Consider the following 13,597-nt stretch of genomic DNA (forward strand, 5'->3'; position numbering starts at 1 on the left):
CGGGCATAAGAAATCTGCTTTAATGCGTAATTACTCGATTACTAAGCAGAAGAAAATTAAAAAAAAAATTGTGTTTTCGCGGTTGATGGTGAAGAACATGATCACCAAATTTGATCAATTTCTAATTATTTAGACTTTTGTAACGTGAACTTTAGTGATCAATTACTCGATAACTGTGTAGATGAAAAATCTTAAAAAATTTGTATTGTCAAAATTGGCACTAAAGAATACGTTGACCAAATTTTATAAAATTCTGAACTTTTTGAAATTTTTTGTTTTTAGCATGGTTTAGCATGGCAACATTGTATCGCCTGTACCGAAACTCCTTAATTGAGGGCATATTTTTCTGTGCCGAAATACGAATTTGAATATGAAAAAGTACGATATTTCAAGGGTATGGGCGTTAAATCTGCTGCAGGGTTCGTTTGTTGCGGTGCTGTACTGTTTCCTGAACGGTGAAGTACGAGCCGAGGTATCACGAGCCATAAGGAGTCGTCGATGGCCACGTTTTCGGCAATCGCGTTGGCGCCAGCGACCATCGGCACATTCGAGCAGCACGTGTAGCTGCAACGGCACAAAGCTAGCCAATAGTCAAATCGGTTCAAAGTGGTGGACGAGACCCTGGTTATGTTTCTTCCACGACGCTGATGCTCATCGCTCCACTCACTCGATGGCGAGTACACAAGGTGTCTTCTTGATCCTCACGATGAATCTCTCCGTTCGATGTGTGACGTAAAATTGTCGCAAAGATGGACCAATGCCAGAAAACCATCGAATATTATATAAATATATATAAAAAGTTACATGTTGCTTTTCCATCTACAAGAATACGCTGCACATATTTTCGCGATGCAACGTGCGTATTTCGATGTATATAAACAGCGGTTATTCCAAAATCCAAGACCAATGTACGGGCCGAAGATTTGAAGATTGCTTTTGCCAGAAACGTCAAAGTATCGCCATTTCGATTGTAATTATGTAAATAATTTGTTCAAATCTTCATTTACATTTACAACGAATTTAATTTTGCACAAACTCTTGACAGCGCGTTCACGTTCTCCGGAAGCTGAATAAAAATTAATTGCATCTTACTTGATATATTTAATATCGCCAAAATGAGAAAAGAACAAAAAAACACAAATATCACCACTGCGCTGCGAGTCAGTTATACGTAAAATGCACTTCGAGTACGGTAGTTGCACCTTTAGAAATGATGCGGTACCTTAATTACATTGCGAATGTCTTAATCTGCTTACAATCCCATCATTTTAGATGCACTTTGCAAATTTCTGACGCATTTGAAGAGACCACAATTCTTGCCCATTTTTCTCCCTGGAGCACCATTGAAGAATGTCTGTGAGAATTATTCCGCGCCAACACGACCCGAGAAATCCTGAGAAAAATTACTAAGAGCGTTTCACTGCAGGATTACGCTATTCGACTCCCTACCCTTACCCCCCCCCCCCCCCCCCCCCCGCCTTCCCCGCGCGCAACTTGCACGCAGCTTTTGTGAACAGCTTGCTGAATATAAAAAGATTTTTATTCGTCCTATTACACTCTCGAATACTGATAAAGTACTCTGTTGATGAGGCAAAAACCAACATGGAAAAAACTATAATATGAGACGAAACATTTAGTCTTCATATGCGTACAGAATTGGTACATGTATAGAACATAAGCTCTTGCTTTTCCAAACCGCAATCATCCCGCAAGCTTTCGCCCAAAAACGGCTTGCGTAAGATTTTTCTCAAAACCCTTTCGCATACATATAAGCCCAATTTTAATATATATCATTATCGCATCCTTCGGAATCCCATTATAGATGCGGCAACGCGAGGCGGAAGTCTAGCTAGCAGTCGTGGCTATTTGGAGATCGTGAACCACGGTCCTAATATTCCGGAATCGGATAATCGGATTTCCAGAACAATTCCTAACCATGCAGGCTCGTCGACATTGTGCAGCAAATATACGGATCAATCGCTCCTCTCCTTTTATTCCAACGTGAGTAATTTCTTGTTTATTTTTTCCGTTATTCAAGACTCCTCGAATAATATTTTCGAAAGTCGTTCGACGAATAAAAATATAAAAATTCATTAGCCAAAATGATCATTTTTCAGTATTGATTTTGGACAACAAACACTGCAATAGGGTTTAACGATTCTCAATAAAATATTTAAAACTTAAACTTGAAGTAACAGTCCCAACCAAAATTTATGTACCGTCTGCATATTAAGGAGGTTGAAGCGTATCTCATGTTAAAACTATTTTCCAACTTTGCACATTAAAATTTTTTAAACAGAAAGCTTAAGACAGTATTAAACTTCTGGCGGGATATGTCGATGATTCACCGTCGTGAAATTGAGATATTTATTCTTGAAGTTAGCAATTTTTTGAAAGCTTTCATAAGAGCCCATGTTTAACCTTGTCATTTTTAACAATGAATATCTCGATTACCAGGCGGTGAAACCTCTCCAAATTTTTCACACATAATTAAGCGCTGTTCAAGAAGATTCACGTAAATTTTCAATTCATTAACTTGGAATAATAAAATCTAATGTATTTTTCGTATGATGTCCTATATATATCGCTTCAACTTCCTTAAAAGGGTTGATAATTCGTTCGGATCGTAATCATTAACTTTGTAAAGACCCTATATACGTACTCGGTAGCAGCAGATATAGTATAAATATCATTTGCCTTCGTAAAATTTATTCTAAAAGTATTTTTGATCTGACATCGCGAGTAAATTTGTTGACAGAACTTTCCGGGCTACGCTTCAACCCACAGAAAAGGTTGCCTACACAGACGACATTCGCTTGTTCGCTTGCAAAATATATCGTATTCAGCCTAAACCTTCGTACTTCTCGAAATTATATCTGTCAAAAACTAGATGGTTAATCACGTTGATTTTTTTTCACAATATTTGTCATATATCCTGCTCTAGCTCTTCCTCGTTTTTTATAAACTTCTTAATTTTAATACTAGCGATAGAATTAATAATGTGCTGTTTGCCTATGCATGGTTTATATGTTACGTGTTAATTGAGTCAACTTCAGTTACATATATCTCGGGTTCGGGATGGTGAAACTTGTTAAAATTTTATAGAGGTGTTGGCCATATGTTAAACAATACGTATGCCAAATTTAAATAATTTCCTAATTCATCTGTCTCGTGGAGGAACCACCTTAATTTATTTCTTATTTTCTTTCTCGTCATATACTGTCATTTTTTTTACAGGCATCCGAAAGTTCTATCCGCGCACTCCCGATGAACGGGCGCAGCGAAAAGGTTCCAAATCAACACAGATGGAGTGATTCCGAGTGCTGCAGCCTGGCGTTCGAACTTCACAATCTCCAACAACAAACGCTTCCTTGACTGGTCGTCCTACGGCGAGCGAATGATCGTTTCTGACAAAAATCTACGAAACGTGTGATCGAAACGGCTTTGTGAGTTTTGAGCGACCAACAGTCCAAAAACGACTCGGAAGTTCGTACTGTGGTGTTTACAAGCATATGTACTAATCGTGCGTTATAGTAACGCCGGACTGCGAGACGATCTGACATATCGATCGAGCAACGGGAAAGAATGTTGACATTCGAACTTCGCTCGTTGTTCTTATGAAAACCGAATAACACTGCGACGATTATGCGCTGCATTTTAAAAATGCGAATGTTCCGTTTTCTTATTGTTGATCAATAGAAATACGGCACGTTTACAGCTTTTTCAACCATTTCATTGTGATTGTATAAGGACTTTGAAAAATTGTTTCATCTTCGATATAAGAATTGTGTTAATTGCAAAAGTTTCCAAATATGAAGTATGACGAACAGTGATACTGCCCAAAAGCGTGAACTTATCAACATGAGAAGAGACTTAATTTCCGCGACATTTGATCGATTATAATTTATCCATTGATGAAAAAAAAACCAAGCCCACGTAAAATCGGACATTCGTCGACATGCTTTATACAGAAATAGTTCAAAGTGTGTTTCCTTCCCTATTATTAGTTTATCAAAAATGTTTTAAACAAAAGTTTCAAGGCCGTCATAACCACCCTATTTTTTTATCGGTGGAGATGCTTCAAAGATTTGAAGGTCACCTTTGTTTTTTTTTTATGGCAAGCTATATTTTTTATAGCGTAATACTGTAGAGTATCGAATTCTGAGCAAAAAATGATTTACCTTTATTTCCTTTATTAACCATAAACCTAATGTAGGTATCGAGTAATTTCACTTTTTAACTTGTAAACTTGTAAACACTTGGTTGATCACTGTTTTTATTTCTTACGAAAGAGCACACATGACTCAAAAATGAGATCTGTGCACATTTTTCTACGAATCCAAATACAGGAAATTGACACGATTTGATTATTTTCATTAACAATCGCTCGACGTTTGACTCGTGTTTGTTTTACTATACCGAAGCGACAGAAACTGTCAGCTAATCGCTTTAAGGAGGTTGAAGCGTATCTTATGTTAAAACTATTTTCCAACTTTGCACATTAAAAATTTTTAAACAGAAAGCTTAAGACAGTATTAAACTTCTGGCGGGATATGCCAATGATTCACCGTCGTGAAATTGAGATATTTATTATTGAAGTTGGCAATTTTTTGAAAGTTTCCATAAAAGCCCATGTTTAACCTTGTCATTTTCAACAATGAATATCTCGATTACCAGGCGGTGAAACCTCTCCAAATTTTTCACACATAATTAAGCGCTGTTCAAGAAGATTCACGTAAATTTTCAATTCATTAATTTGGAATAATAAAATCTAATGTATTTTTCGTATCATGTCCTATATATATCGCTTCAACTTCCTTAAAGGCCATGTGCGATTTTCGTTGACTATCCGGAGAACGAGCCGCATACAAATCTTGGGCGTTTCTATAATTTTTATAGCATTCCCCCAGTACCATCAACACATCAAAAGATTCTTCAAAAACGTTCATTTTCGCGATTTGATGTATTAACATCAAGAGACTCGGTAGAGTCTCGGGACCAGTACATTGACAGCCCTGTCGTCTGCTGACCTGAGGCTCTCGCCGAGACTTATTTTATACTTTCTCTGAATAAAACGATTCGCGGTGGTGGGGGTAAAACTAGCATGTCATTTTCTGAAATTGCAGAACTCAGGAGATGTTTTGTAAAGCGAATTAGAAGATAATGCGTGACTAACCGAAATATCAACAGAAAATGTGAACTCGTTGCCAGTAAGAAACATTGGTATCACATAAGAAATAAAAACGGCGATCAACCAAGTGTTTACAAGTTTACAAGTTAAAAAGTAAAATTACTTAATACTTAATTCGATACTCTACGATATAACGCTAGAAAAAATGTAGCTTTCCATAAAAATAAAATAAAGTTAATCTTTAATCTTCGAAGCACCTCCACTGATAAAAGAATAGAGTGGTCTAGGATGACACCCCTCTCGATCAATGAAACTTTCGTCAGAAACATTTTTGGATATGATCAATATCTTGAGTGCTATTGCTCTGTAACAATTTATCTGCCTCACCCTGTATTTGTTGAAAAATATTGGAAAAATTTAAATCTCCAGTCCAAGGGAAGAATGTTTGGTTGTAAAAAAGAGAATTGTATTACATTCTGTCAAAATACGATCCGAATTATTCGTGTGATCAATTCGAAATTTATCACCCTGACGGAGAAAACTTGGGTGTACATTTTTCTTGAATTCAACATGTTTGCTGTCATCTTAACGCAGTTTGCTTACTACAGCTCTGATAAAAATTTAATTATGCGATCAATTTATAAGAGTCGTTCACTTCATTTTTAAAATCTCATAAATTTAAAATCTCAAACAGAAAAAAATAGAAGAAAAAAAAAGGTCTACACATTAAACTCAGGTTTCTAAAATAACAAGTTTTTCTACATTTTCTAATATACACTGTCATTTTCCATCAAACTTGCTGTTATTTGATACCTTGAGCCACAAGTCTCTGAAAAGCCGATGAAACAATTTTGGTATTGGTGAAAAATGTGAAATGTTTTCAGGCTTCCTACAAAAAACAGATGTTAAGCCATGGATTTTTTTTAATACAGCAAAAAATTGAAGCAATAATAGTTTCCTGAGTAGTCACTCAAAACAACAATCACTGGAATGTTTTGATGAAACAACTTTTTTGGAATGGAACAACTACCAAATAAAACCATAGGACTAATCGATATCATAGAGACCCAAACATCCCAGTGTTGTTGTAAATTAATTTGAACTTCATATTTTGGCTTAAAAAACCACAAAAAAAACTAACAAAGAGAGATATTATAAGATTACTATAAGAAAGACTTAACAAAGAGAGATATAATTATTGTTTCTTCGGTATTGAGATGAAATTGTGAAATGCTAGAGCTACTTATTTTTTCCATACAAAGAATAGCTAATTCTTCACTTAATTTTACTTCAGATACAAAAAATCATGTACAGGAAAAAAATTTATCAATGTTTCAAGAATATGTTAAGTATTTTGTAAAGTCTCAATTCAGCTCCAGCTGTCACTCTTCTCTCTCTCTATATATATATATTAAACAAATAACAACCAATTAAAAATTACCGATTATCAAGGATCAATGTTAAATGTTTCAACAATTGCAAAAGACAGCGCATGATGTGGGAAAATTTAATGTACAAATAAAATACAAAGAAACTCTGAGTGTTTACACTTTTTACATTTTGACTGTATGGAACAAAAAATATATGTATATTTATATTGAAATCTGAACTATCGTCACCAATGATATAAGCAAGTCAGTTATTTTAATATTCAATTGTCAAATAACCAAAAATAGGACTAGTCGTTTTACAAAATCAGTATCGGTAAATACTTTTGAAAGTGCTTTTATCAACTGAAAACATATGACGAAAAATGCTCCATTATGCCAGTGCTGTTGACTTATCGCTGAATGGTAGTGAAGGCAACCACGAACCGCTCTTAATTTTTTCCAACTTGATTTTGTTGAGAATTATACTGCTTACCATTTGTTCAACGGTTTGTGTTTGTCCATAGTAATCAACAAAAAGACCGTCTGGATCCACTAAATACATAATTATGGTGTGATCAACCTGAAACATAATTCGTTTTTTTCCTATGTTAAGCCTTCTTATAAGTACAGAGAAAATATATTTTTATGCCAACAGATGTATTTCTTTATCGTCAATATTGCAAATGGGTGTGAATCCTCAAATAGTAATACAGAATGTTTCCATGAGAAAAAATTTGTCAAAACGCTAATCGAATTCAAAATATAAATTTGTATTTTCATGAAAATATAATGATTTTGTTTTTTCAAATACAAAACATAACAAATTCCTGCTGTCAAAAATTTTTTGTGTACTCACAATGTAATCATTGTCATTGTCCTTCGGCCCGCTACTGAAGTAAACTCTGTACGCTTTACAAGCATTTTTAACTTGTTCTTCATTTCCGGTAAGTCCAATGATTTTTTCAGAAAATTCTTTACAGTATTTTCCAACGACGCTGGGTGTGTCTCGAGAAGGATCAACGCTTATGAATATCGGATGAATCTTAAAATTGTGATCTTTTTCTGAAAAAATAATTCGCCAATGTTTTTTTGATCATTCGATATACAAATCTTTGAATAAATTAAAAATTTTTAACTTACCGAGGGCATTCACAACCCCAACCATTTTTTCAATTTCATCAGGACATATGTCAGGACAGTGAGTAAATCCAAAATAAATTAATGCCCAGCTCCCAAGAAAGTCTTGTGACTTGACCAGTTTCCCTTCTGAATTAACTAATTCAAATGTTCCACCTATCGCGGCTTTTCCCAAATGACGTCTCCTTTCTCTAGCTAAAGCTATATCTTTTTTTTCCCGTAGGTAATACATATATCCGAGGAGACCAGCCCCAAGGACCGCTGAAATACCGAGACTTTTCCATGAAACTGGTGATGGCTTAATTTGCTTTTCGGCATTTGATTTTGAAATTTCAAATCTCGATGATGAAATTTTTATGTTTCTTGTCTGCAATCATTACAACAATACATCAAACAATCGAAATGTTTTCTTCTCATAATAATTCAACATAATTCATAGCATAAATTAATTACTTACAGAATGATTATTTTAAATTACGAAAAATGCTCGAAAAAAATTACGCCTAATCATAAAGTAAATCAATCTTTAAGTATTGATCGTCAAATTTGACGATTGATATTAACGATAAGTAATTGAACATATAACACCCAATGTGGAAATAAAAGCGTCAGTCACTGCATCAGGCAATCGAGAATAATTGTAATTATTCTATGGAGCCATAATCTGAGAGTAGAATTTCAAAAATATATCTGCCAAGTTATAAATATAAATGGCAATATTCGAATGATCAATTCACTTACCGTAGTTACAATTGGACTGGGGCACCGTCTGAGAGCACCCAAAGATCGAAAAACCAGTACAGACATTTTATAATTCTTAACTTTCAAAGTATTTTAAAAAAAAGTAACAAATCGCTCATTCGAAAGAGAGGTTAGAATACCGATGGCACAAGGCAAAATTATTTACGATTGAAGGGAAAGCATGTACGGCTAAACACACGTTGCAATACGAAACACCAGTTCTTTTTCACCTTTCACAAAATAACATAATCCATAATCATCGTGTAACTCAAATGAAACGTCGTGCAAAAAATCGTAAGTTTGCCGGTGAATCAGTTGTTCATTCGCTTCGAGAAATCCTACTGTGGACGTTCCTATTTGTCACTTGTCACACGTTTTTCCTAGATTCAAATTTGCGTATTTGCCAGCTACTGGATATATAACCTTAACCTTTCAGAATAAACAGAAGATTTTTTATTGGTGCACAGACTCAGTCAGCGTTTGAGATATGAGAGCGTGGAGCCGGTGGAGCATGTCTAGCACTAGCACCTAAAATATTTAAAATATACCGAGCAAAATCTGGAATACCGAGAACCGAGAGTCATTACCGCGTGATGACGCTTCTTATAGACGATAACTGCGCAATCTGACGAAACTGACGAAACTTTATTTGAGGATGTTCATGTTTGAAATCAGGAAACATTGATGCGTGACACAAAGTATCGTCAACAAAAAGGTTGCACAGAAGCACTCATGCAAGGACGTAAAAGTAGTAGGAAAACAAAAATGGATTTCGTGAGCAGTAAAGGTTGGTGGGATATAAAACGAAGAATCCTCTGTGCAATCTGTCTACTTTTTTAACAAAACGGGTATTTAAACAATGATTGTTTACTGCTCGAAAGACTGTGGCTTCGTTTTTCCAGGATCGGAAGATCAATTGCTATCCGATTGGTTGAAATGTATTCATCAAACAAATCGTGAATACGAGCGAATAATCGAGGATGGCGTACAGTTTTGGATCCCATTTATGGGTTCGTGTAAAATATTCGTATCATAATAAAAACATAGGATCAACCACCCGATTGGTCAATCAGCGTCTGTTCAATCTTTGTGAGTGAAAATAGTGCGAAAAAAAAAATATTTTGAACTCATTCTCGTGCTCATGTGAGATCGCCAATTGGATTGTTCACCCTACTTGAAAACTTTTCTACTATTTTTCCCTTCACAATTATCTACATTATATATTATAATCCCATTATTTCCTACGATTGAAAGCCATTCCTCCGCCAGTTGTCAAAGAGCTTTTCAAGGTGAGCGAGTCGTGCGATTTCACCCCAAACACGCGGTATATCGCGTTATATCTCTATGACAAATTCATATGTAACACTTTTTGGGAGGCTTACACGAGCGAAAATGGAGATGATAAAGGGACTACGAACTCTTGGGAACAAACGTGCAAAAGAATTTCCAGTCAAGCAAAACTTCGTCTAATGTCATGTTTACAAATAGCGAGTAAAATGGACACGCATTCTGCAGGCTTAAGGATAACACAGGTTAACCACGTATTTTTTCATTTCATTTAATTAACAACTAATTTCATCAGTCGGAATTTTGATTTTGACACGATGTATTTTGCAAAAAATATTTCTACCAATGAAAATACTGTTTATAAGAGCATGAATCAATCGATATGTCGCATAACCGTGACTGAGAGATAGCTGCAAATTTTAAAAGTGAAATTCATCCACGCACCGCATTCGCCCGATCGAAATAATAAAAATGTCAGCCCATTTTTGCCATCGCCCTCCGTGGGCTGACAGATCCTTTTTTTAATCGGCCAAACTGTGTCAAAGAATTTCCACTTCAAACGTATTCCAAGTGAGGTTAAGTGACTGATTCATACTCTCATTTTCCCGCAATTTTATTTACGAAACGTTATCGGCCTATTTCGTTTTTTATTTTTTCATGTTCCTTTGCTTACAGGTTATATCGATTCTTCGAGAAATCGACAACAAACAAGAATACACGCCAAACACAATTCTTGCGTCCGAGTTCAAAGTGTTCAAAACCGTTGGTTTCAAGATACCGTTTTGTACGCCCTTGGATTGTGCTGGAATTCTAATTAAGGCGTTGGGACTCGAAAAAATTCCACAAATAATTGATATTGTCGTGCACTTATTGGATCTCTCTTTTCTTGAGGTAAAAGAAAAACAAAATCAATACTTACTATACCTGCGGTGAAAATTCACGTACCCTATATTTTCAGCACAACCAGCTGTACACAAATCTTCGGTTAAAAACAAACGGACGCCGTGCCCGAACAGAGAAAGAGAAAAAAGATTTCATGGCAATGGAAATAAATTCCTTGTATTTGGGAGCTTCGGTTGTTTTATGTACTTCGCTCGTTTACTGTTGGGCGCCAAAAAACTCGCAGAAGCTCGCGGCAAAACTCGCCGATTTAGTCACCATCGACAAATACGATCTTAGGTTAATGGCTGACGTATTATTCGCCATGGCCGTTCAAGTCGAAAATGGAAAACATTGACTGGCACATCGAAAAGACGAGTTCATCAATATCTTCTCGGAGAGTGTATATTTTTTTTTTTTTTTTTCGTTTTCTTCCAACGAAAACTCGTCGCATCTGTATTGCAGATGGATAACGATTTGACGAAACAGTGAAGGATTAACGTTTAATCCTAAATAACTGAAAACATTCGGTTTTTCACGGAGGGACTAACAAAATAATAAACTATAAAACTCGCGCGTCAGTCGCCGTTTCACTATTGTGTTGCGTCGGACAAAGCATCATCGAATATTCATCATTATAACGAAATATGATTTTTTACAGCTAACAAAGAAAATTACATTCGTTATAAAAGTCCACTACGATTTGTGCCTTCGGTTTTTGAACTATATAATAGTCTGCAAAATTATTAGGTTTTCACTCGTGATGTTTTCTTCGAAAAAATAAATTCCTTGTTGAAATTATCATTTGTAAGTCGAAGTAAAAGCACTTGTGTTATACAGTTACTATTTTGTGCTAGTGCGAAATAAAAAAATTAGAATAAGTGAGGAGAATTTTGATTTCTCGTATTATAAATATACATGCAGCTGAATTTTTCACAAAAATCTGAAAAGAACATCGATATTTGGACTTGCAAAGAAAAATTGGAATAAAACAATGTTTTGCTCCACCTTCGATTGACTAAAGAATAATAATGTATTTTGAAAACGTTCCTCCGCTGATAACCACGTTGAATAACTGCTGAGTGAAACAAATGCCGCGGGCGGGCACCGTTTTTTGTTGTTTGCCTCTTTTCATTGGTTGCTAAGATCTCTTAAAACAAAACAGTTTATTTATCGCGATTTTTCTTTCTCATCTGATCATTCTTCCAAATTCTCCGTGACACGCGCTACCGCGTTACATTTCAAATAATCATTGCATTTTTAAATGACATTTCAAAAAAATTAAAAACAATCACATATTTTCGTGAAATTCGTAACTTCAGTAAATATAAACGATGGCAACTTTCGAACAACAATTTACGGCATTTGCGAAATTCGGAGACACCGCATCGGACGGTAAGGTACTGAATCTTTCGAAAAGCGACAAATGGATGAAGCAAGCCAAAGTTTTCGACAAAAATCTCACCACTACCGACTCGGCGATAACGTTCAACAAATTCAAGTATTTTTCGACATCTTTTGTATGATTATGAGTTTTTTTTTAAATAAAAACCCTTATGTCGCGTATGTGTTAAACTTTCAATCCGATCGATTTCGAAGCAACTTTTTTTTCTAGAAAGAAGACACTGACGCTGGCGGAATACAAACAATACGTCGAGGCTTTGGCCAAGGCTAAGAACGTCGATCCAAAAGTCCTTTTCGATAAAATGACATCGTGTGGAGCACCGGGCTTATCCGGAGTCACGGTAAGTTCGTCGATGTTTTTTCCAAATTGCAAGAGCATCAATTACCCAAAGTTCCAAATTCACTGTAGTTGAACGCATTCAGAAGCTGAAGCTTATATTCAAGCAAATTCTATGAAATTATTATCACTAAATTCTTTGATCGCACTGACTTTTATGGCGGTCGATGACTTCTGTAAATTTTTCACTATAACGCTCAAATTTCATAATTATAGAATAAAATGAAGATATTGCTGGTTCGAAAATATTTCATCGATTTAGACGTTAAATTTGATCAAGGTTAATGAGAATAAGAATCTACGAACTTAACCAAAAAATCAGTCTGCTTACGAAATTATCCAATTTTTTTTTATCGTTTTCAATTAATAAATGGAGACGCATTAATTTATGAATCAACATTTGATCTATATTCTTCACAATGATATAAATATTGCTGGAGTCGCATAATAAAATCGCCCGAATGGTGTTGTTTTTCTTTTACTGTCTTTGTTTTTATACTGTAGGAAACTACGACGGACGATATAACTGCGAGGATGACCGACACGAGTAAATTCACCGGGTCTCACAAGGAACGTTTCGACAAAGATGGCAAGGGCAAGGGCAAAGATGGACGAGAGTAAATCTCAACAAATTAACACTAAACCAGGGCATGACCTTGAGTGAACATAACCAAATCGGCAAAATAATGTACAAACTCTTTGATCGGTATAAAATTTAAAATCATATAAAAATTATATTGGTTCGTTCATCGACGCAACGTTTTTTCGGATTCCCTGAGATAATAATATGATTATATTCAAACAGAAATAATAAAAAAAAAGGAAAAAAATACGAGCAATTTCGAACGTTATTTTTGTATGAACTCGGAACTGTTTTTCTCGTTCCCCTCTTAAACTTTCTTACTATGTACTATGTACGAACGGGAAAGAACATCATAACACTTCACCTTCTCCTTTCTGGCTATCTCCCATAAACAGAATAGGTACGCCACATCAGTGAGACTTGGAAAAAAAAACGAACGCGCTCGCGAAGTAGTACAGCGGTACGGAACTTCAGCGCCTTCGATGGCAAACTACAGAACTTCAATGTTCAAACCGTAACCAGCATTCGTGAAGTTCCGTTTCTTGCGATATTCATTCCGACTCGCAGAAATTGTTCGAAAATTATTATTAAAGTCGTGTCTTCTCTTGCCAAAATTGAACATAATTTCATACAAATTTTAAACATTATAGATTTGATTGATGATGTTTGTACAACACAATATAATATTTATAACCTCTAAAGTTTTAACGCATAACTTATTACATTTT

The 13,597-nt window shown here is 35.4% G+C and overlaps 4 protein-coding genes across 10 annotated transcripts in view; 3 read left to right on the top strand and 1 right to left on the bottom strand.

Moving 5' to 3' along the window:
• LOC122419168 (parathyroid hormone/parathyroid hormone-related peptide receptor-like) overlaps positions 1–4,571 on the top strand; it is a 77,279-nt gene extending 72,708 nt beyond the window's left edge. For 2 of the 4 annotated variants that reach the window (XM_043433485.1, XM_043433486.1), the window contains 3 exons: positions 419–686; positions 1,823–2,001; positions 3,238–4,571. In XM_043433485.1, coding sequence (XP_043289420.1) covers positions 419–686; positions 1,823–2,001; positions 3,238–3,375 — 585 coding nt within the window. In that variant the 3' untranslated portion in view covers positions 3,376–4,571. Of the gene's footprint in view, positions 1–418; positions 971–1,822; positions 2,002–3,237 lie in introns of those variants that run through there. The other 2 variants (XR_006262836.1, XM_043433487.1) reach the window with 2 other exon arrangements.
• Positions 4,572–6,624: 2,053 nt separating this feature from the next.
• On the bottom strand, positions 6,625–8,984 carry Scox (Synthesis of cytochrome c oxidase). Its single transcript, XM_043433497.1, has 4 exons — positions 8,380–8,984; positions 7,642–8,005; positions 7,358–7,563; positions 6,625–7,081 (listed from the first exon to the last, which is right to left on the bottom strand). The coding sequence occupies exons 1-4, from the start codon at positions 8,443–8,445 to the stop codon at positions 6,893–6,895; spliced, it is 825 nt and encodes a 274-aa protein (XP_043289432.1). The 5' UTR covers positions 8,446–8,984; the 3' UTR covers positions 6,625–6,892.
• Positions 8,957–10,917, top strand: LOC122419170 (uncharacterized). 4 transcript variants are annotated; one of them, XM_043433490.1, is made up of 5 exons: positions 8,957–9,166; positions 9,261–9,389; positions 9,634–9,911; positions 10,342–10,557; positions 10,625–10,917. In XM_043433490.1, exons 1-5 carry the CDS (start codon positions 9,064–9,066, stop codon positions 10,901–10,903), a joined length of 1,005 nt encoding a protein of 334 aa, XP_043289425.1. In that variant the 5' UTR covers positions 8,957–9,063; the 3' UTR covers positions 10,904–10,917. The 4 variants fall into 4 exon arrangements, with proteins under 4 accessions (XP_043289425.1, XP_043289426.1, XP_043289428.1 ...); XM_043433491.1 differs by having other exon boundaries at positions 9,282–9,389; XM_043433493.1 differs by having other exon boundaries at positions 9,043–9,166; positions 9,282–9,468.
• Positions 10,918–11,879: 962 nt separating this feature from the next.
• LOC122419174 (tubulin polymerization-promoting protein homolog) lies at positions 11,880–13,244 on the top strand. Its single transcript, XM_043433498.1, has 3 exons — positions 11,880–12,046; positions 12,161–12,290; positions 12,791–13,244. The coding sequence occupies exons 1-3, from the start codon at positions 11,880–11,882 to the stop codon at positions 12,905–12,907; spliced, it is 414 nt and encodes a 137-aa protein (XP_043289433.1). The 3' UTR covers positions 12,908–13,244.
• Positions 13,245–13,597: the final 353 nt, after the last annotated feature.

Source organism: Venturia canescens, chromosome 1, assembly GCF_019457755.1.
Source record: "Venturia canescens isolate UGA chromosome 1, ASM1945775v1, whole genome shotgun sequence".
NCBI lineage: Eukaryota > Metazoa > Arthropoda > Insecta > Hymenoptera > Ichneumonidae > Venturia > Venturia canescens.